General features: G+C 45.0%; 1 protein-coding gene across 1 annotated transcript in view; it reads right to left on the reverse strand.

Annotated features, from left to right (window-relative positions):
- GCNA (germ cell nuclear acidic peptidase) overlaps window positions 1-25029 on the reverse strand; it is a 530843-nt gene that overhangs the window by 37351 nt on the left and 468463 nt on the right. The window contains exon 10 of the mRNA XM_069612346.1: window positions 14802-14940. Coding sequence (XP_069468447.1) covers window positions 14802-14940 — 139 coding nt within the window. The remainder of the gene's footprint in view (window positions 1-14801; window positions 14941-25029) is intronic.

The following is a 25029-nucleotide window of genomic DNA, read 5'->3' on the forward strand; positions in this document are numbered from 1 at the left end:
TCCGACATCCTGCCGGAGGACTGCGACCATTGCGTCTTGAGTGCCCACTGCAAAGATCTCATCCGCAGGCGAGCCTCTGGCACCAGAAGAATGCAGGATGCCATGAGGCCGAGCAACCTCAAGAACTCGAACGCTGGGAGCGTCTGGGCATGCTGAAACTTGTGCACCATCTGCTGAATGTGAAGAGCCCTCACCTGGGGAGGAAAACACTGCCCCAGGGAAGTGTCGAGCACTGCTCCGATGTACTGGAGCCGCTGTGTTGGCGTCAAATGGGACTTCTTTAAATTGAGGGAGAAGCCCAGCCTGTGAAGGGAGCGACAGGTGACCGATAGATGATCCAGGACTTGCTCGGGAGAGCTCCCCCTGATCAACCAATCGTCCAGGTAGGGGTAGACGTGAATCCCCCCTTGCCGGAGATGCGCTGCCACCACCACCATGAGCTTGGTGAAAACCCTCGGGGCGGAGGTCAATCCGAACGGCAGGACCCGAAACTGAAAGTGCGAGTCGCCAACCGCGAACCTCAGGTACTTCTTGTGCTTGGGATGGATCGGCACATGGAAGTAAGCATCCTTGAGGTCGAGTGACACCAACCAGTCCTGAAGCTGAAGGGCCTGGAGGACTTGAGAGTAACCATCTTGAACTTGTCCTTCCTGAGGAGTTTGTTCAAACCGCGCAAGTCCATGATGAGTCTCAATCCCCAGTCTTTCTTGGAAATCAAAAAATAAGGGGAATACCATCCCTTGTTCCTCTCCGCTACAGACACCAGTTCTATGGCGCCTTTCTCCAGCAGGGCTTGAATTTCCTGCACAAGGAGCGGATCCGGACACCGCAAAGAGAGGTTCCCCGGTGGATTGTCGTGAGGCCTGTGCCGAAAGGGAAGACAGTAGCCGTGGGTTATGATCTCCAGAACCCACACATCTGAAGTAATGGCTTGCCACTCTACAAGATGCTGCGCCAGCCTTCCCCCAACCGGCGAACCATGGGACATGGCCTCATGACTGAGTGGGAGCGGCTGCGGCGTTACCTGAGGGCAAAGAGGCAACTGCCCGAGCGGCCTTGGCACCACGGGTACCCTGTCGTCCACCTCTGGTACCCCTGCGTTGGCCTCTTTGACTGCCAGCTCCTCTCGCTTTACTGAAGGACGAGTAATAGCGAAAGGAACCACCCCTCCACTGCTGTCCCCTAGGACGAAAAGGCAGAGGTTGGCGAACTGCAGCGCCCAATGACTTCGCTGCAGCTTTCGAGGTCTGCAACCTCTCAAGGCTCTCGTCAGCCTTGCTGCCAAAAAGGTGCTCACCGTCAAAGGGCATGTTGAGGAGCCGGGACTGCACATCCGGAGCAAAACCCGACTTCCGCAACCACGCAAACCTGCGTATCACGGTGCTCGCCGCCATGGACCTACTGACGCATTCAGCTAAGTCCAAACCCGACTGAACGGACTCACACATGGCATCCTTACCATCCTGGACCATAGCAAGGAAACCATCCCGTTCGTCCCCTTCGGGAATATGTTCAGCCGCTAACGCAACACAGTTCCACAGAGTGTGCGTGAAACGCGACAAGGCACAAATGGGGTTGGCCGCCTGAAGCGCCATACCACCAGAAGAAAACACTTTCTTCGCCCAGCCATCAAAACGTTTGTCGTCCCTATCAGGAGGGATGGTAGGGTACGACGCCTGCTTCGCCGTGGCCGCCTGCACCACCAAACTCTCCGGAGTGGGGTGCCTGGTCAAGTAGCAGGGGTCGCCACTGGCTGGACGGTATTTTCGCGACAAGGATCTGCCCTCCGCCGGGAGACACTCCGGAGCAGTCCAAGCCGCCGCCACCCTTCTCTGTAAAGCCATATGGAACGGCAGAACCGGGTCAGTTGGGGGACCAACATCAAGGATGTCTGTCAGATCATCCTGCACAAACTCCCCTGGGGGAGCAGACCATCCCAAGTACTCAGAAACCCTAGCCATAAGGCGCCGGTACGAGGAATCAGCATGAGAGCCAGGCTCAGGCCTACAAAACTCCACCTCCGGAGAGGTGTCCAGTCCACTGGCATCATGCAGTGACTGTCTCAACTCGTCAAACTGACTATGGCCCGAGACAATTTCATCCGGAACCTGACTAGGAACCAGGCCATCAGAATCCTCATCCGCCTCTGAAATATAGTCCAGGTGGCGAAAAGAAGGCACCCTAGAGTGCTTGCTCTTAACCAGAGCCTTCCTAGGGGGTCCACCCGTGCCACAGGGTACCTCCGACACGAAAGGCGTCGATGGCGTTGAGCGAATCGGCGCCAGCGTCGAGAGAACCGGCATCGGCGCCGAGAGGATCGGCGTCAACGTCAGATGCAGCGCCTCCAGAATCAGCGGCGTCAACACAGCCCTCGAGGCCGGAGCCCCGAGCATGTCCCTCGACGACCTGAGCGTCGACGGCATCGAGTCTCGAGAAAGCCTGTCGACGCCCTCGACGCCCCAGACGTCGATGCCTTCTTCGAAGACCTCAAAGGTGCACACGGTCTCGAACGCGTCGAGGACCGGGACCTGGAACGGGTACGTCGAGAACGAGTCCCCTTGTCCGAACGGGACCTCTCCCGTGACTCGTGCCGACCACTCTTGCGAGCGGTGTCTCTCGACCTCACACGACCGACCCCACTCGGGGGCGCAGACGGCTGAGTACCCTGCGACTCAAGAATCGCCAGCATCTTCTTCCCGAAGGAAGCCCATTCCTCCGGCGTCGCACGGCTGGAGGGGTAAGCGACGTGCCGGGCAGAGTCCTCCGAAGAGGACCTGGAAGACGACCGGTGTCGGCGCTTCCGAGAATGCCTCGAAGAGGCTGAGGAGTGGCGAGACCGACTCCTAGAAGGAGACCCACGAGACTTCAGACGATGACACGGAGAGTCACCCCTCGAATCATCCGTCGAAAGCCCCGCAGACTTCGACTTCCGGGGCTTGGACACCCGACCTACCGACAACAACTTCTTACGTTCGCGTAAGGCTTTGGACGGGAGCGACTGGCAGTAGATACAGTCATCCGTGACGTGGGCCTCCCCGAGGCACCAGAGGCAGGTGTCGTGCGAGTCTGTCACCGACATCTTGGACCCACACACCCCGCACTTCTTGAAACCCGGACGCGGGGTCGAAGACGAAGTAGAAGACATCTTCTGAAGGATTTTCACAAAACGAACAGGTTCGAAGAACCGAGAAGAACAGAACTCCAAAGAGTTGAGGCGTTTAAACCGAGAAACACGAAGCAACACGTTTGCGGAAAAAACGGAACTGAGGCTACGGGCGTCGTGCGTCCTACTTATCACATCGGATGACGTCGGACGTCGGAGGAGGTCCTCGACGACGGCGCATCGACGTCATCGACGCAGGACGCAGACGCCGAAAAAAGTTTCCGAAGCAGCACAGCTGTGGTGATTACATGTCATAGATATGGAATACGTCGGAGGACCCAATCCCCTCGAAGTTGCCTGCGCTCCCAATTGTTACAGAAAATGACAGTATGACAGTTCCACGGTTTAAATAGTAGTCACATGCACCCGCATTTGTTAGTTAAATGACAATTTTAATTTACAAAGTCAATCAAACAGGAAAAATGTATTCAAAACTAACAGCAGTGATTTACTTCTTAGCAACACAGGTCAGGGCTCCCAATGCTTCCTTAGTCTAATCCCAACTACTCAAGAGTGCATCAAAGTCAGTGTAGGCTAAGAGCAAAAGTCTTATGCAGCAGCAGAAAAGGCAAAGTTCCTAGTTACTTAAATACAATGCTTTAGAAGGATAATGCAATTAAGGACCTTGCTAAAGGACTCCTTCTAAGCGCACAAGCTGTTAAGCTTGGCCAAAAGGTATAGGTGGAGACACAAACACCTAGGATCGGACACCAGTCCAACTGGAGCAGCTAGTAGGCTTGAGGTTAATTCTACCTTGAGCCCCACAGTACACCTTAGGTTAGTTGAAGAAAATTCAACTGGATTCTTTCCTGTGCAGCAGCGACTGACATGGTCTCCCAATTCCTTGGTCTGGTGAAGACAGGAAGGACTATGAATAGGATTGTCACAGCAGCAGTCACGAGAAAGGACCCTCAGCAAGGATTTCTTAGGTCTCCCAGGTCGGTCTGAGGTTTTGGCGCCCATCTATCAGCTCAAACAACTAATGGCTAGTGCCCGGTTTATCGTCCTCGATTCTGCAGTCCTGCACTCTGCTGAGGGGACTTGGATGGGTGGGATCTGTGAGAAACCTGTGGGTGTCTCACTTACTAGTCCCTGGGGATCTGTCATCCAGGTGACCAGGACACAGCCAACCCTATTGGATCCAGTTCCTGGGGGTGGACCAGTGCAGAAGGATCACCTGGATGAGGGGTCCTATGGGAGTGAAAGTGGGACACCGAAGGGTGCGACGCAGTATCCCCTTCCTCAGGTCACATTTCCCCATCCTGTCGTAGGATATTTAGAAACTCCAATCCCCCACAAACTCCCTTTTCCAACACAAACACTGACACCATAAGCAACAACTGACTAACACGAGAACCGTTTACCCGATGTTGGGCGACCTCAACCTAGGGTTCAATGTCATTAACCACGATAATGCCTTGGCTCTAGCCAACACAATATCGGAATTTGGCTTCACACATAGGATTACTAACTCTACTCAAGACGACACAGAGCAACACAGGTTTGATCCTGGTATTAAGCGCATTATAAATAACCTATCATATTAAAGTAAGAACCTTAGACTGGCCAGCGGACCCTATACAACGCCCCTTGTGCGTGGCCGGATCACCATGTCATCTGCTTTACCATCCAGGATATACCCTTTCTATACTCCGGACTTAGTCGAGCACCGCCAGAAGACACTAGGAGTAAACGTAACATCACAGTCGAAACTACCACCACTTTTGCACCCAATCACAAGCAGCGCCAACGTGAACAGGCTAGATCCTTCTGCCATAGCTGAGCTCTATAATAGTTCTTTTCTACAAGCTGCAGACAACGTAGCCCCACTCAAAGTGTGCAAAGCCAAACCGCTTGCACACTTAAATACGTGGTACACCACCAGTTCTAAGATCTTGCGAAGTGAAAGAAGCAGCAGAAATGCATTGGAAAAGAAGCTCAATGCTCCTAAATAAAGAAAAATTATGTACCGCCTCCAATAGTTACAAAACTGCCATCCTACAGACCAAAAGCTCCACCTATAGTGAAAGAATTCTGAATGCCAACTCTGGCACAAAGGAACTATTCGCCATCTTCCACAAATTAGAATCATCCGTGCCACCAAAAGAATCCTGCACTAAAGATGCAACTTGGTGCACTAAGATTCAGAATGCCTTGCTGGGCATAATCAAACTTCGAACTAAAAAAATTAAGTCTTCCACCCAACTCACAACTTGCCAAATTAACTGGAATCCCACCCAAACAGGTCATCCCATTTGAATTCACTCTGGTCTCTAACAGAAGTGAAAAAAAATCATCTCTGGCCTGAGCCATCCAGAAGTCAAGGCAACATCTGCCCAGCCACAGTTTGTTTGTTTATTTGATAAAGCGCAGCCAAAACTCTCAGGTAGCTGGGCGCTTACATTAAAAGTATACTTAAAGCTTAGTTACAGGTCGGTGAGTACATACATACAGCAGTGAGCAAGCACATGGTTTGCAGTAATGACCACATATGGACTTTCTTGAAGAAAAAAAAACAGTTCCACGGTACCATAAAACAAACAGTTCACTGGGTAGTAAATGCTCAGTTGGAGGTAAAAAAAAGATGGCAGGATTAGACATCATTGGATCGTATCCAGGTGAGGACTTTGCGTCTGAATGTGGAGTAGGGCTGGTCTGTTCTGAGATCTAAAGGGAGACCGTTCCACTGTGTCCCGGTCATAGCCGCCCAATCTTGGAAGCACGCATCAAGTTTATCATGTCAATAATAAACGCCTCATTTGAAACAAGCTCCGTCCCGACCAACCTTTAAGATGCCTGGGTCCTTCCTCTACTAAAAATAACACTCTGGACCCCCAACATCCCTACGAACTACTGACCTATCACAACCGTGCCATTCTTACTTAAGATCCTGGATAGGGCTGCCTACCTGCAAATACAAAATTACCTAGAATCAAATCTACTAGGTCTTCGCCAATCAGGCTTCAGACCAGGACCAAATCAGACTTGATTGGCCTTAAAGCACAAATGGATGAAATAAAATAGAAGGGCAACTTCGCTCTCATACTCCCGCTAGACTTCTCTGTGGCATTTGACTTGGTCGACCATAAAGTCCTGTACAACCATCTGACCTCAGCCACAAATTTCTCCAACAAAGCCACCAAACGGATCCAATCTTTTCTATCAAGCAGGACGAGAGTCTTTCCACCATCTGCCACAGCAGAACTGGTCCCAGTTGAATGTGGTGTTCCACAAGGTTCCTGTGTCTCCCAAACCTCGTATAACATCTTTACGAAGCCAATGTTCGACTACTTGGACAATGTGGCTGTCGCCTACACTAATCTCAGGCTCCTATGATGACGACTCCAAGAGACTTAATGAAACATACCAAATCATTTGCCTCTGTCTTAATGACAAAACTGAGCTACTCCTTGTTGGTTCACAGAATCAACTAAAAACACTAGACCAATTTAAATCCTTTAACATTGACAATATAACCATTACGGTTTCGAAAGAAGTTAAAACACTAGGCATATACCTGGACTCAGCCCTCACGCTAAATAAGTAAATGCAACCGCCGTCTACACCTCAAAACTTCTAAATGCCTGCAGGCCCTTGCTTTCACCATAAGTGATTTCAAAAGTGATCTTGCTGTTGGGCTGCCTTGCGGCTCGTCTGTCTACTGCTGCCTCTATTGTTTATTTGGCTGCTTTTCTGCAAATCTGCTGCTGCTCGCACTAGTCGACACGGGGAAGAAGGGTCACTCGCAACCCAGACTTGGCCCCTGCTGTCTTCTGCTGAAGTAATTGCTTGGACTGTGCTTGTGCAAGTTTGTGCTGAAGCTGCAATGTGTTGACCTCACTTCCTGAACTCTCTTGTTTTTCTTGCAGTCCGCTCTCACTGACCAAACCTACTGCCACGCCCCCCCACGTCAGCCATGCTTGTGCACACAGCTTCAAATACACGGTGCACACGCATTGCAAGTGATTTTGAAAGTGATCTGGCTGTTGGGCTGGTGGTCGGAAAGAAACTTTTGCAAGTATTGTTCATTATTTTCCATATGCAACAAAGCGGCATACATTGAAATTGTTAAAAGTGCCCTTTTTCGGACTATTGTAATTTCATTTTTTTCAGCTTATGCAATTTTGCACTTGTTATTAATAACTTTTTGCTGCTGAACCCTGCACTGTAGTCAATCTAATTATGCCGGTCAAGTGGCACAGCGAGTAGAGCGCTCGCTTTGACATCCGTGCAGAGCCTGCTAATGCAGGTTCGAATCCCAGCGGGGCCAAACTCAGCCTTTCATCCTTCTGAGGTCGATAAATGAGCACCACAAACCGTGGGTAATAAGCAGCGCTCAGATACCTGAGGGTTTGTAGTACTATATAAGTGCCAAATTATTTTATTTATGGTGGGGAGTCTGAGGCGTGGCAAAAACCTTGAACAAAATGCGTCTGCCATTTTAAACATCACCACCCCAATTCAAAACCATGACTCATCAGGTGATATCCCCATGGAGTTAGATTCAGCACAAATATTGAACGAATTAAGCTCTGATTTACACACGTTTCCATATAGCCTACAATCAATGGCTATGGAACCTAACGATAACGCAGACACAAACATCGCTGAAACGCCTATTAGGGTGTCTGTCCCACGATCCGACTATACTCTATGAAAAATATGATGTTTACTCTGCAAATAATACCACGCGAAATGAAAGAGAAAGTCAAGGAAATGACTTACCCATGTTAAGTCCGTCCTTCGCGAATCCGATATCTGATGTGCCCATTTTAGCTCCCACGCTATCTAATGAATGGGGAAAACGCTGTCGGATAGCACCAAATCCTAGCTCCCCAGCATTTTTTCTGCCTGCTGAAGTAGAACAAATTTGTCTTCACACGCTACAAAATGTCGACGATAGGGACACCCGTTTTGGGATTCCTGCTGAATTCACACCCAAAACAGGCTTACCTTCTACCAGTTCGTCTTCTGATGTGCTGAGAGAAAGTCACAAATCTTTGGAGCCAATCAGTAACAATCACTCAGATGAAGAACAAATTAAGTGTCCTGAGATAACAAAAGCTATAGATATCTTTTCAAATACATCAGAAATTCAAAACCCCCAATCAGAAGCTTTGAAAGTAACCTCGCCATGTCCTGTTATTTATAGTCTCTTGAACTTACTTGATGGAAGCCATGATCTGACGCATGTATCCTTAGAGAACGTTAAGCAAATGCTAGCAGCACTGGTTGCTAAAGTCAACAAACTGTCAGGGTTTATGTCTGCACAAGTATTATATCAATCTGAAAAATCGCATGTGCTGGACTCAGCCATATTAAAGCTATTGAGCCCAAGTAAATAACAAATCAACCCAAATTTTAGATGGCAATTTGGGGAAAATGGACCCAAAGTGCTCATATGCAAAAGTGGACACAAACGATGCAGTCTATAGAGATACCATCTGATTACCAAATGTCAGCTCGCTCCTAGACGCTATACAATTAAATTCACTAAAACTTGACAATGTTTTCTAATTTTTGCTATCAGAAAAACATGCCACGGGGGTAAATATTGTGGCCTATAGCAGTGAGCAATCAATGAACCTAGTGGAAAATGGGTCATCTCCCCCAAATAGTCCCTCACCACTTGTAACCATTATCGAACAATCAGCCATGAAAATGGAAACCTCTGCGCTTTCAAAACCTAGTTTGGAGGGTGTGCTCCTTGAAAAGGAGAATGAAGAAAATTCTTCAACTGCTGAAGTGGAACCAAATCAATTTTTTATCTCAATAAAAATGCGTTGTGCCCCTATGCGAGCACTTGTACGCAAGAAAAACAAAATATGATACACCAAAGGCTACATCTACAAAAATTCTAAAAAAATAAAAATAAAAAACACAAATCTGCAACCAAATGAGGAAATTGTTGAGGCCTCCACTTTTCCTACTTCATCTGGAGGAGATGGGCACATCGAATTTTCCCAATTAAATAGCAAGTCAAAATTGGCACTCCGCTTGGAAACAAGCAAAGGAAAAGAAACTGGGTTGCCCAAAACAAACACACTGGTACTGCCTAAAGCAAGTACTATATCAGCAATGCCAATGATGGACTCCCCAAGTCGCACCATCTTCACAACAAAATTCTGATGTTGCGCTGAATAACACGCTCTCAGGGCCAGACAAAAGCCCCCGATCAAATGGCAATACTCAAAATACTGATTCCCATCGGACCTCACTTGATAGGAATTCTGGTTTTATCATGGGATGGACCAGTGATCCTAAAACCACTGTGTCTAAGTGTACAAATAAGTCGTTCTTATTTACCAAATTCAGAGGTAGTGCACAATTACACACTTTAATATCGCAAGATATTGAATGGCTTCCACTAGCAAATCAAAATAATTATCGTATGATATTTGCTCCTTAATCGATAATTATACTGAACCTCTTGTGTGATCACGAAGAAGATTTTGAAATGCAAGGGCATTCGTTTTCCCTTTTTCAAACCATAGAAGAGGCAACTTTATTTCTTGAAGAACCCCTCCCAATGCCTCCACAGCCTCAAATGCAAGGTAAATCCACCACCCATTCCTCCTTTCCGGAAAATGAATTAGTTACAGATTACTTCATTGGTGGAATCTGCTTCAAATTCTACCCGGTTAGCCCCTTTATTATCTACAATCATCGAAATGACAAACTCCTCAAAACAATCCTAGCCAGGAAGTATTTAGGATTACTTCCAGGAACAGCTGCGGACTAAACAATTTTAAGGTATGTTTGGATGCTCACTCTAATTATGCTTAGCCTGCGATGTTTTTTCTGCAGGAAACAATTAGCACAATTTTTTTTGTCACTGATGGATTCACAACCTACTCTGTACCAGCCAAGAAATCAATTGGAGGCAGCTCGATTGTTCTTAACGCCTTTCATTATACGGCTTCCACATTTCTTTTCCTCTGAGATGTTATTGGTAATAGAATATTGTCCCTTGAATACACCAGGATCCTCTATGCTTTTAGTTTGTATATATTTTAATCCTTCAACTCAATCGTTTGATAATCTGCTGTATGAACTTGATCAATTGTTAGAAAAGGCCTATCTATGACCAATGGGATTGTTTTGGGTGGGGACTTATATTTTGTTTGCCCCATGGCTTGTCTAGACAGTAACCAAAAAATGCATTCTGCTTATCAGGTGCATCGTGTAAATCGAGGGTTGTTGTGGGAGCAACATTTGATGAATTGGAATATAAATGTGAAATTTGCTGAAAACGTATCGCCTGGCACTTGGTCAAGGGGTATGTATTCGTCTTATATTGATTATTTTTTTGTGTCTGCTGACTAGTGGACAAGCTAAAGCATGGAGTGTAATCAGAGTGATCATATTCCCTTGTCGCTAACCATAGCTCAATGCGGCACCCTGTTGGTATTGGAGCCTCTTCTAAGTATGATTGAAGTGGACCGAGCTCACAAAACGGTCCGATGGAATCCACATGCAGAGAATTCACCTTCCTAAGAAACAGACATGTGGAGAACAGACTTGAATCCCCCTTCCAACTGTCCATTAAGAGAGGCGTGGAACAATAAGCTAATTCAATAACATTTAAATGCTCTATCTTGTTGTTTATCATCCAATAGTATAAAAAACCAGAATCCATTCATTTCTCCTATAGCAGCCAAAAAAAACACCTAAAAACGCTGAAATTAGAGCACTCGAACACACCACTATTGACTTTTATTCTTATGGGTTAGCCAAGATGAGAACATATTCCAATTATTGTAACCAGATAAAAAAAAGTTATAAAATCTCAAATTCATCATGAAGCAAATCAACAAATTATGCCCCTATTGGTGAAGATGGATACTCCCAATATATGGTCCTCTTTAAATGAGAGCAAACAGGACTACCCAAACGTGCTAGCCTCTTCGATTTCTGCGACTACTTGGCAAATCTATATAGAAGATAAGTTTAAATTGCCTCTAGACTTCCAAAAGTATGATTCAGGTATTTTACATCTTGATTGTGACCATGTGGTAAGATTTTCCAAAGCAGAGATACTACAAGCAATTTATACTTTAAAATCATCAAAAGCTCCAGGTCTTGATGGGATACCTGCTTGTATTTACAAAATCTGATCAATCTTTCTGGTCAACTGTTCTCTACACTAAATTTGAAAATATTCTATGTACAAACCAAATACCAGCATCATGGGTTTAATGCAATCATAATACCCATATCCAAAAAGGGTGGTCCGAGGGATCCTGCAAATTTTCGGCCCATAGCCCTAATGGACACAGCCGCAAAAATCTTTGCTATACTATTGTTGAATCATCTTCAATCATTTATTTCTGCTAAGAATATCTATTCAAAATGCCAAAATTGGCTTTTGCAAGGAAATGGGAACATCACTAAACGCTAACATTATAGCGCACATCTTGGCAAAATCGAAAGAAACTAACTATGGCCCTGTCTATTTAGCAGCCATTGATTTATCTCTAGCATTTGACACAATAATAGGGGAACTAATGTGGGCAAAACTCTTGAAAATGGGGTTTCCAGAAAGGTTGATTCAGCAGATTGCCATCTTGCACTATGGTACTACTTTTCAAATTAGATGCATTCAAAATGGTTCTCTTGCTACACCTATTATCACAATGACTGGCGTTAAACAAGGCTGTAATTTAGCAGCCACAATTTTTAATCTCTACATATGCGACATGGATCGTTTATGGTTATATACTTCCTTGAATCCCATTCAGCTTGGTTCCATAAAACTAAACTGGATATGCTTTGCAGATGATATTCTGTTAATGGACCGTACTCCTTACGGTCTTCAAAACAAATTAAATCAATATGCAATGCAGCACAACTTGCAGGTGAATCCTGAAAAATCATCATATTGGCTAATAGGAAAAGGATTAAATCCTATACTTGGCAAAATGGATTAGCAAACATTGAGCGAGATACTGCATTACATTACCTTGGCTACACACACACACACACTAATACGATCCAATGTTGGTCTTCTCTTAAAAACAGAGCACGGCCGCTTGCATCAATGATGAAGATCATACTTTATAAATATTGCAACTTTTCCATGCTTCCATTAATCGAGTTCTACTTATTAAAAGTCGAACCGATACTACTTTTGGGCCTGGACACTTGTCTACTAAATATAGAGTCCGTGCTAAATGGGATTCAGGGTAAATTATGGAAAGGAGTGTTAGGTCTTGCGGTAGCCGTACCGAATTCAATAATTAGCCATCAACTTGGTTTATCTTTGGCCTAGAGATGGGTATGGCGAAAACTCGCAATTTATTCAAAAAGTTTGTCACCAACTACAAATTCTCTTTCAAGATTTGTGAACTATAATGTTGGAAAAGTCGCTCCCTTCTATGTCAAAATTTACTGATAACATGGATCAAACTTTGTCCAACTTAAATGCGACTACTAAGATCTTATGTTAGGTCTCCCAAATATCAAAATCAAATGATATGAATTAGACTCGATAAACACCATTGATTCGATTAAAAGATACAAATCTTAGAATGAATATGCAAATTACTCACGAAAGAGAGAAGATTTATTCATCAAATGTCCTTCGGCTAAAGTACGTCGCCTATATCTAAGGTTTAAGCTAAATCAGCTTCAGACACTGGAACGTAGTGCCTCATGGCAAAAAAGTTTAGAATTAAGAAACAAAAAAAGTTGTCACATGTGCAAAAATGTTCAAGATGAAACTTTAAAACACTTAGTGACCTATTGTCCAGCTTTGGAAGCTGATAGATGCAAATGGCTAGGAATGTTTGCACCAAAGGACACTCATCTCTCAAGAATGTTTTTGGGAAAGATGTATGTCAGGAAATGACATCTGCGATACTGGTACTCTATAGACTATTGCTGAAAATTGAAGAGAAGCTTCTTATGGTAAACATCTCTTAATAAAGAGAACATTCTTGGTATGTCTACAGACTTATCTATATACTTCTACCAATATGGCACATTACAGATGGTTAATAATCGAAGTAGAGGTATTTTAACTAAAATTATATATTTCTTGAAATCATGTTTTTGTAAATATATCAGTGTTTTATGGTTCAGAAATTATTTTTATATTGTATACAGTTTTTGTGGGAATCTGTATCACATATATTGTGAAAGTTTGTTTAATATGAATTGCAAACTAAAGACAATTAAAAAAATTAAAATAAATTAATTAAAAAAATTAGCCCGGCCAGGGCCCTCCGTCTCCTGGTGCAGGAAAGGATTGTATTAAAAACACTATCACTGACCCCCACAAGTGCCTATCCAATGTAGCACCTAAATATCAATCTAACAAATTCTCCAAGCATATTAGCCTCAGACCCACCCACTCTACCCATGCACAGCTACTAAACGTACACAGATTTAAATTACAGAAATCATGGAGCAACAGTTTCCCAGTCCAAGCAGCAGAACTTTGGAACGCCATACCCCCGGCGTTGAGAGCAAAACCGTCCTACTGGACTTTCAGGTAGAAACGTAACACGTGGCTCTTTGTACAGAAGCAATAAGTCCTCTAAGGCCCTCGCTCTCATTAACATCTGCACTGCTAATATCAGTAGCACCCGTCACTTTAAGCATCTCTGTATTGAACCGGCAATGAACCTGCACTGAAACGTCTGCAACCTTTACAACTTTTGTACTGTAATGACTTATTAATCTAATAAAACTTCCTTCCCAAAATCCAAAAGCTTTTTGAAGACTTGGCTTTTCAACAAGTACTAACTGAACCAGAGCACTAATCCGCTCCAATTAACTGTACATATCTGACTATTTTGTATATTGTTGTATATTATTGACTGTTATTCCTTTGTACTTCTGTGTTCACTCTAAGATTGCATTCTCCCATTGTCTGTAACTACGCCGTGATACCCCCGGGTCTGGGCGTATAACAAATGTAATAAAATAAATGTACCTATAATGTATTGTATATTCTCACTGCAATGTAACTGATATGATATCCACCACCTCCAAAAACAGAACCCATTAAACTCTAGCCCAAGGGATCCACTTTGACCTTCTCCCCTCAAAGGCAATTCAATTTAAGACATCTCTGTAAATTCAATATAGCATAAACATCATACAAACAGTAGTATTAACTACAGTTTAGTTTTATAAACGATGTAAATCCTCAAACATCCTTCAGACGAACTTGATCTAAGAGTTAACAGCAGGAAGGAAGAGGCGAGGCTAAGGAGGAGGGCGAGGCTTAGGCCAGGTGACCAAGATCCACTTGCACTATCTGCCTAAGGGGTTCTTATGCATGCCTATTCCTCGGTCACTAAGGCAAAATCAAAGCATCCAAAACCGATAGATACATAAATGGCTTTCAGAATGAAGTGATTTGCCCAAGAACCCCCCATCCCCCACCCCATCCCACCTCTGCGTTCTCTACCAGGACTTCAGTTCAGATAGGAAACGCATCACTGTTCTCGAACGCACAATCTCTAGATTCCAGCCACTCTCGCAAAAGTCCTGCTTCACAAATACCACTGCGAGGAAATAGTATTCAAGGTGTCCACCTTTTCTAAAGGCCGAGCAATTTTGGTATTCGCAGTGAGTTCTACTTATGGAGCCCCTTACTTGCAACTGGATTGGGATCAGCGACACTTACCAGCAGAATCACATACTTTCTCAGACAACTCGATGCGGGCGTACCGTTGTGCCTCCGGTCCACGCGTCTGACCGGTGATGCAATACCCAGCAGTTTTTCTCATCTTCTTATTCCAAATGATCTCCATGTTCTCAGGAAGCTGCAAGTGGGAGAAGTTAAAAATTAAAACCACATTTTAACTATTCCTTTCTGCATTGTGCCCCTACTGCGCTTCTGCCATTGGATCAGGGGAAGAGGGGGCAGAGCAGAATCAGTACAGTCTTACCCGAGAGGGGGGGAAACCCATTGCCACCTCGTCACCTCTCGGAATTTCAATTGCAGGTCAGGAGGCCTTTACAAGTACTGCAGTTAAGAGTTTGTGAGGTCTAGATTTATAATTCATAGTGGAGCATCACTGACCGCAAGTGCTACCCAATGCTTTGCTTTTAGAAGGTTAAGGAAATGGAAATTCGAACCTTTAACTTAAATGTTTTTATTTGCGATTTCAGATGGTACATCAGGACAATGGAAATTGCTGTAGAGGCAAGCATTGCCTTTGTTTTACAATAAAATTGCTAATTTGTGACAATGACATGCCTAAACACATCAAGAGCATTGTACAAGGGGTTAGATGCAAATGTGACAGCTGTCAAATACATTACTGTTACACACACTGCCCTTCAAAAAGTAGTGCACAACACCCAAGAGACAATCTCTGCAGGCCGGGCAGGATGGTTGTACTTGGGCGAGCATTCAAGGTTGAGTAGTAGCTCAGGCCATCTGTGCACTGGCTTGATGACCGTGCAAATCAAAACATCTGCATGCAAATGTCTCACGTAGGCAGCTCATTCCCCTTAGGGCACCTCCTCTAGGTCCGTACTTGAATACCATCATCATTGCACGCTGTTAGAAAGTGCTAAACTCCTTTGCAGGGAATTGTAATTTTGTTATCCCCTCCTCTCCCACTGAGTCCATGCACAGCCTCACTAGCGATGCAACACTGCATGCGTCCCTGGGTGTAAGGTTTTTTCCAAGTCCTCTTTAAGGGTTGTAGGAATAACAGTTTTAGTAGGTGTGCATGGTTTTCACCTGGTTAATCCAAACTCTCCCAATGGTAACGTGAGCAGTCCAGCTTCACTGTTAGGAGGGGAAGAGAGCCGGTATAAAGTGCACACACCCACCACAGAGAAAATATATACATTTTGTTGTCCATAAGGAATAATCCACAAATGGTAAGTATTAGCAAAAAATACTTAAAGCAGTAGTAGTGTCAAGCTTTAAAACAAAAGTTAACATTTGCAACTGGTCATATACTGTTAGCCACATGTTACAATGGTTTAAAGGACAGATGCTTGCAAACACAAGCACAGCATTTGAAAATAAAAAGTTAAGTAGACTGATTTTGGATCAAGGTCCCAAGTGTTCACCAAAATCAGGCTAGGTAATAATCTTGTATCCATTTAAGGAAAGGTTTGGCCATAGAACAGAATGTGGTGCCCAACCACAGTGAAGGGAGCACATTTTTCAGCTGGAACTGTGAGCCGTAGGGCTGCCCCGGTTGCCTTCCTTCCATCCGCACAGGGCAAGGGTCCTGATCCCGACTGCTGGAGAGATTCTTTTATCAGCTTAACTCCAATAGACGTCTACGGGACACCTTTTGGTTTGCTTGCGGATCTAACTTTTTGGAAGCAAGTAAAGAAGCCTTGGGCTAAAGAGCAAAGCAAAAAACGTTGTGGCAAGGGCATTTTAGGGTGCGAGCCAGCTGTATAGTAGCCATTCATGTAAATGCAAACGTGCACAAGCAAATAGGTCAGAAACAGTAGAAATATCACTGCCGCCACCAACTGTCTTGGGCATATTGTAAAAGCCATTATATAAAAAGTTGTAAGGATATAAAGTAAGCTAACTGCACTTCACTAAGTTAAAGAGGGCAGTTGCAACAATACAAAAATTCCCAAAGAAGGGCAGTCGTGGGGACTAGCATTTACCCCAATCAGTACAAGCAAAACCGCCAAAGTAATGCAGAAGGCTTGACTTGCCTCCAAATAGTCAGGAGAGGGCTTGGCGTCCACATAGACGTCTATGGGGAGAAAGAAGCCAAAGCTTTCCCAACAATGAACGACCACATTGGTTGGTCAATAGGACTGCCTCTCGCCTTAGAGCCTCACAGTGAGGGGAAGCCCAGGGGCCTACACCAATCTTACACAACCAATGTGGAGGCTGCCATGTGGGCACAAATTGCACACGTGGTCAGAATGGCCATTTGGGTCTACCTATTGGTTGCCTTGAACAAAGGACACCCTAAAATAGAAAATGGTCAAGCGCAGGATCGAAAAGGTAAAGCCGGGATTCTAATGAAGTAAAACGGCTTGAAACACTAGTGAAGCCAAAACTAAAGTACAGCTGCCACTAGCCTACTCCACAAAACCACTGTAGGGCAAAACAATTACCCCTAGGGTAAACATGTGGTGCTGCAGTACTGAACTGGTACTGTGTGCCTTAGGGTCGACGAACTATATACCTAAAATAGGACAAAAAGGGATGAGTTGCAATGGCAGTAGGGTTTTCAGGAGAAGTCCCTCTGGCCACCATAAATAGGTCAGTGATCCAAAAAATAAAAGGGGGGCAGGCAACGCAAAAGGTTGAGGGGCCCTAAAATAAGAAATTATTTTAACACCCAACCAAATGTGTGCACTGATTTGCTGGCTGCAAAATGTTTGACTGCTGCATAAGTGCAATAGGAGATTAGGGTCCCCCTCTACCCTCAGGCATAAATGCAGATAGTGCACAAGTATTTTGTCAAAAGCTGAGAATTGATCCAGAGAGACAGACTAGCAGTGAAGTTCTGCCACAGAATCCTTTGGACGAGAATAAAGTGAACGTCAAGATCTGTTCCTCCACCTTCCATGTTTCACCTGTGCCGTTTGATCCTGCAACCAAAGCATCACATCCGCCTTGCATCCTGCTGTGACGCTTGCTTCTGTGGAGCCTTTTCCATGTTGCACTGGTGCCGTTTGACCCTGCAACCAGAGCATCACATCCGCCTGGCATCCTGCTGTGGCGCTTGCTTCTGTGGAGCCTTTTCCATGTTGCACCTGTGCCGTTTGACCCTGCAACCAGAGCATCACATCCGCCTAGCATCCTGCTGTGGCGCTTGCTTCTGTGGAGCCTTTTCCATGTTGCACTGGTGCCGTTTGACCCTGCAACCAGAGCATCACATCCGCCTGGCATCCTGCTGTGGCGCTTGCTTCTGTGGAGCCTTTGCCATGTTGCACCTGTACCGTTTGACCCTACAACCAGAGCATCACATCCGCCTGGCATCCTGCTGTGGCGCTTGCTTCTGTGGAGCCTTTGCCATGTTGCACCTGTGCCGTTTGACCCTACAACCAGAGCATCACATCCGCCTAGCATCCTGCTGTGGCGCTTGCTTCTGTGGAGCCTTTACCATGTTGCACATGTGCCGTTTGACCCTACAACCAGAGCATCACATCCGCCTGGCATCCTGCTGTGGCGCTTGCTTCTGTGGAGCCTTTGCCATGTTGCACCTGTGCCGTTTGACCCTACAACCAGAGCATCACATCCGCCTAGCATCCTGCTGTGGCGCTTGCTTCTGTGGAGCCTTTACCATGTTGCACATGTGCCGTTTGACCCTGCAACCAGAGCATCACATCCACCTGGCATCCTGCTGTGGCGCTTGCTTCTGTGGAGCCTTTTCCATGTTGCACCTGTGCCATTTGACCCTGCAACCAGAGCATCACATCCGCCTGGTATCCTGCTGTGGCGCTTGCTTCTGTGGAGCCTTTTCCATGTTGCACCTGTGCGGTTTGACCCTGCAACCAGAGCATCACATCTGCCTGGCATCTTGCTGTGGAGCCTTTTCCATGTTGCACCTGTGCGGTTTGACCCTGCAACCAGAGCATCACATCCGCCTGGCATCCTGCTGTGGAGCCTTTTCCATGTTGCACCTGTGCGGCTTGACCCTGCAACCAGAGCATCACATCCGCCTGGCATCCTGCTGTGGAGCCTTTGCCATGTTGCACCTGTGCGGTTTGACCCTGCAGCCAGAGCATCACATCCGCCTGGCATCCTGCTGTGGCGCTTGCTTCTGTGGAGCCTTTTCCATGTTGCACCTGTGCCGTTTGACCCTGCAACCAGAGCAGCACATCCGCCTGGCATCCTGCTGTGGCGCCTTTTCCATGTTGCACCTGTGCCGTTTGACCCTGCAACCAGAGCATCACATCCATCTGGCATCCTGCTCTGGCGCTTGCTTCTGTTGAGCCTTTTATTGGATGACTGAACATGTAGCAGGAACCTTGTATTGGCTGCCCAGCATGGATAGGATACCCAAGTGGTGCGTTGTGCTGCACCTTTTATTTGGTTTAAAGTGGACCGAGCTTGATGACAGCAAAGTGCTGGACAGAGTGTGGGTAGCCAGCATTTGACAGACATTGTTTAACAGTAACGTATTATTGCGAGTTGAGGTCTGTACGGCAGTATGTCCGTCCATTGTGATTAGTCCATGGTCAGGTATTTAAGAAAGATTAACAAAATCGGAAAATTGTGGGGGCATTCCGGGCTGATACCGGGATCATTTTCCAGAGGCTGACTGCGTGGCAATAGGATTGTTTGTGGGCCTCTCTCAGCGGACAAGTTGTGATTCAAGCCGGTTGGTCGATTATGCTTCACAAGGAGCGTGTTGCACCAGATCCATTTCACCACCAGGCATGCTGCACTTTAATCAGACCATTGCCTGTGCCCCTGGCTGGGTCAATACTTTGCCGTCTCAGATCTGAATTTGCTGAGCTGTTTTTTTATCTGTTCAGTTTGGTCCATTCCTCCATGGTTAGGGTCTTAGTTTGCAGACCATGCCCATGTGGCTCGACCGTGACATTTCCTGCTTATGCTAAAAGGACATCTCGCTGTTCGCTCCATAAAGTCGTGACAAGGGTTTATTTTGGTGATCTTTTCAGAGGCCCCCAGACTCTTCCTGAAGTGATTTTGTTCCTGCAGCGTTGCAGGGCTCCAGAGTTTAGCGTGAGCCATCAGGCCAATGACAAAAGGCCTGCTGCTCTTGAAGATGCACACTGGCAGGCTCCAAATCTGTGCTACATTCGGGTGGATCATCTCTTGGGTGTCCTATATTTGCGGCTTTGGCCTCACTTTGAGACCCTCAGCATGTTTGCCAACTTCCCTAGTGTTCGAATTTTCTTTGAGTAAGATTTTTTGCCTTTTCCTTTACAATACAACTCACTTACCATTCTAACTAATGTTATGTTCTGATCTGCCCGTGGTTGGCAAGGATAACGCAACTCCTCACCCAGGCTGGTGACAGAGTATTACTTCCAGGATGCCACTGTTTTAGTTGTATTGTCTTTTCACAGAAGTTGACATGGATCCCTCGTTCTAAGCCCTGCGCATAGAACCAGTGTATTTGTGGTCATATTTGTTGTTCCCAGTGGGAAAGACATGGAGTCTTCTCGGTAGCATCCATCAGCTTGAGCAGTCTTCCCCCAGACCATCAGACCTCTATATTGTCGCTGGTCATCGTCTTCCAGGATGCTGGGAGCTTTTGCTTACTGCAGCCAGAGCAGAGCTGAGGGGGCTGCCTTCATTTTCATTTTACGTTTTCGGTGTTCCCCAAGCCCAGGGAAGCACAGAAAACATAAAAAGACAAAAAGCTGAGGCGCGTCAATTAAAAATACAACATTGTTGTATTTGTGATTGCCGTGGTTGGAAAACCATGGAAATCATAAATACAACAAAGTTGTTATTCTGACTGTGGCAGCTTTCGCTTGGAGTCTCCTGGGCTCCCTCAGGGTTGGGGGAGCCCAGGAGCCTCCACGTGAAAGCTGCCGCAGTGAGAACAACGTTGTTGGATTTGTAAATACTGCAGCATATACAAATGCAATAATGTTGTATTTCTCACTGCGGCAGCTTTCGCTTGGAGTCTCCTAGACTCCCTCAGGGTTGGGGGAGCCCAGGAGCCTCCACGTGAAAGCTGCCGCAGTGAGAAGCACTGCGGCATTTCAAAACACCCACATTGTGTTTCTGCCTGCAGCGGCTTTCACTTTGGGACTCCGGGGCTCCCCCATGGGAGTCCCGGAGACCGAAAGTGATATCCAAGGGCAGGCAGAAACACAACGCGGTTGTGTTTCAAAAATGCTGCGGTTTTTCTTTCCAAGTTTCTCTGGCTCCTCTGGCTCAGAGGAGCGCGAGAAATTTAGACCCGCAGCGTTTTTAAATACAACAACGTTGTATTTATGTTTGCTGTAGCTTCAGCCTGGAGCCCAAACATAAATACGTTTTAAAAGCTGCGGTTTTATTTCTAAGTTTTCCGGGCTCCTCCAGAAAAAAAAAAAAACACAGCTAGTGCTCATTTAAAAAAAAGAAATTAGCACTTACTGAGATGCAGCTTTTCTACCTGCAGTCTCTGGTCTCCGTCCTCCGGCACCCATGAAGCAAAAGCCACCCAGTGGTAGCTTTTGTTTACTACAGCTGGCTGGCTTTTGCTTCATTAGTGCCGCAAGGGCTAGCACAGGCGGCATCCATTTCACAAAATGGATGCCTCCTAGTACTTTGAGTCGAAAGGGGTGGGCACCGCTGTGTTGGTTGAAGTTCCTTTTTTTAAACTTGATCCATATATTATATATTTGGGGCACACCTTGAACCCCTGGCACAAGGTAGAGTATGAGCAATAGAAAAGGGATCAGAATTTAATGCGGCCCTAGGTGTGCTCTCCCCCGCTCTCCTAATGGAGCTGCTCCAATTTTAAATCAATGTAGTAGTATTAGTTCCAAAATCATCATGCTATACTCTTTAGTAAAATCATGAAGAGTCGTGTCTTCTGTTTTATTACTGAGGCTTAGGCGTCCTTTTTTGATATAGCGCCTGTTGGTGTATCATGCCAATGCATTTCAGACGTTGTCCGTCATCAGGGCTCTAGGCACTAACGCCATCATATTACATTATCAAAAAAAATTAGCCAACATTTATCATGTCAAAAAACAATAATTAGCCACAATCCAATGTTATATACAAAGAAAATTAGTTCAAAAACATTCATATCATGTCATTTTGTTAACAATGTTGTTCATAAAAATACATACGTCCATATTACCAAGTGTCAGTGGCATTTAAATCATAGTTGTTCAAAAACCCCATCAAGTAAATGAAAACACATACCATTTCCGTAGATTATCCAGTTATTTCAAATCACGGCATGTGAAACGACAAAAGTAAACAAAAGATAAAATGCAAGTAATCTTCATTGTCTGACACTTATCTCTAGTTAATGCTACTCTTGGTGCGTGTTGTGTACCTGTTTAAACAGTGGCACTATTTGTCCTTTCTCCTGTGTCACTCCGCTGTGCCTCAGTTTTATGTTCTCAGGGGTAACCTGTGAAAAATCACACCACCATAGTCATGTTTATGTGCCCCACATATCCCTAAACCTATTGTATGCATTACCATTCTCTCTGCTTACCCGTGTTCCCCAAGCACTTCTCGCGGCGCTCCTCGCTTCAAAAAACCTGCGTCCTGATTAGACTCCGGTTTTCTTTGTTTAACTCCGGTTACTAGGCGACCCGCACGTGCGCGGGTCTGAGGGAGAAAGTTACTTTCACTGTCTCGCATTCGCCAGCTTTGCCGCCGGCTTCAATTCCATATAAAGTGACAGCGGTAATGGTATGTTGTACTTGAGTGCGATAATCATGTGTATTTCTGTATAATGTGCCTAATGCAAAATTACAATTGCAATTCATACCTCGGTAAAGAAAGTGGGCATATCTCTGTATTTTAACCAGGTCCCAGTGATTAGATACGGTGGTTTTCTCCCCTCCGTGTGTACTAACCAAGTGCCTCTCCCAATATGTGTGTTTCACACACTGGGTTACGTAAAGAAACCTTAAAACAATCCAATATTTCAAAGCAAGATTGTGTAACAACAATATATGATTAAAGTATATCGTTCACAATTATGGGGTGTGTTGTGGCAGCAGACTGTCTCTGCTTTTGGTCCCGCTTGGACTGCAGTCCTAAATGGGCGTGTCACCCCATAGTCAATGTTGCAGACTTAATTCAACCTTACAACCTTCAGATGTTGAGATGAACATTTTAAAATGAAATCATCATCAATCAGTACTCAAAGTCCATAGATCCTTCTACATTTCCTTCTCCACAGTTGTATACTACAAGAAGCATATATAGTTTTTTTCGTCATTAATTCCGCCTGGTTTTAATGAGTCCGACCTATCTAGCCAACAGGACTCCCGTTGGTTGAGTCTTAGTGATATCCTCGCGTTTATCTCTTGGTTTAATCACTTCAAGGACCTGAATCCTGATTTGGTTGATATTGTGTTTTTTCATTTCCCAGTGTCTCGCTACTGCAGAGTTCTTGTTGTTTGTTCGTATACAGGATCTGTGCTCATTCCAACAAATTCGGCCCGACCTCGTTGACTGTCCCACGTAGTAGATGCCACATGGACATTTTATAGCATAAATTATGTTAATGGTATCACATGTTGCGAAACTCCTTAATTGAATCTTTTCTCCTGTGCGAGGATGATTGATGATATTACCCTTAGTGATGAAGTTACAGTTGCTGCAGTGCAGACACGGGTATGTGCCCGTTCTCCGTGTTGTTGGTTGTTGTATCATAGGTCTCGTCTTGACTAATCTGTCTCTTAAGTTCTTGTTCCTCTTGTATGCAAAAATGGGGTTGTCCTTGAATAGATGTTCCACCCTTGTGTCATTCCTCAGTATTTGCCAGTTCTTAAGTAAAGCCGCTTTTTATCCAACTGCTCTGTAGAGAATAGCATGATACAAACACCATGGGATTATCCAATTTTTTAGGTTTTTCTCTTCCTTGTAATACAGGCGTCTGTAGTGACAGGCGTTCTTTTGCTGCTGTAACCTCTGTCTTTTTGTAACCCCTGGCTTCAAACTTTCTTCCCATTATCTCGATCTCTTTGTCACACAATGTGGGGTTGTTAATACGTTTCACTCGTCTCATTTGGCTGTACGGTAGGTTCCTCAGTAAACTCGGCTGGTGGAAGCCGAGTCGATGTAGCAAGTTGTTACGATCTGTTTCTTTGCGGTAAATGTTTGTTTCATACCCATTTTCCTTGACCTGTATAGCAACATCTAGAAAATGGATGTCTGTTGAGGAACTCTCATAAGTAAATTGTATCCTTGAGTCTATAGAGTTCAGGTATATAAAGAATTGATGTAGTGTATCAGATGACCCGGTCCATATCCCAAAAATGTCATCAATATAGCTTGTCCAAAGTGCTATGCTCTCCTTCCAATTTGCTTGTGATAAAATATGTTCCTGTTCGAACTTATGCATGAAACAATTTGCAGAAGTGGGGGCCATCGTTGCTCCCATCGATGTTCCCTGAGGTTTGGAGAAAGAACGTATTTTTGTACTGAAGTAGGAATTTTCTGCAATAAACTCAAGTAGAACCATGATGAACTCCTTTACTGCTTTAATTTCTCCTTCATTCACAAGGAACCATTCTATTGCTTCTTGTCCCATGTTGTGAGGGATCGATGTATAAAGACTCTTAACGTCAATAGTAAACATGATAGAATTATTTATGTAGCCAGTGTCCTTCAAGCGGTCCAAAAAGTGTGCAGTGTCTTTGGTGTAGGTACATGTTTTATGTACTAGCGGTTGAAGGAAGAAATCTATATATTGGCTCAGAGGTTATAGTAAACTGTCTATACCAGACACTATCGGTCTGCCAGGTGGCAGCGTAGGATGTTTATGTACCTTTGGAAGTGTATAGAAATTCGGTACTCGTGGATGTCTGTTCAATAGCAAAGCTTTGGTTTTGTCGTTAATCCACTCCAATACCTCTGCTTTGTCCAATAGATTCTCCAGCTGTCTCATAATATCTGCGGTAGGGTCTCCCTCTAGTTTAGCATAGGTGTTGATGTCACCAAGTTGCCTATTGCATTCACTATCGTAGTCTGTACTGTTCATAATTACCAGGGCTCCCCTTTACCTGCTGGTCTGATGGTGATTTTCTCGTCTGCAAATAAATCTGAGTAAATCCAACTCACTTGGTTTTAAATTACTGTATTTCAGACGCTTGTAGGAAATCTGTTTGAGATCATTGAGAGTTTGTTTCTGGGAAATGTCAATAGAAGGCGTGCTCACCGGTGGCATAAAGCTACTTTTAGTTCTGAATTCTTGTAGTACCTCCTCCTTAGGGTCTCTATTCGTTGGTGGTCCTAGCTCAAAGAA

Source organism: Ambystoma mexicanum, chromosome 5p (assembly GCF_040938575.1).
Source record: "Ambystoma mexicanum isolate Mex_15411 chromosome 5p, UKY_AmexF1_1, whole genome shotgun sequence".
NCBI lineage: Eukaryota > Metazoa > Chordata > Amphibia > Caudata > Ambystomatidae > Ambystoma > Ambystoma mexicanum.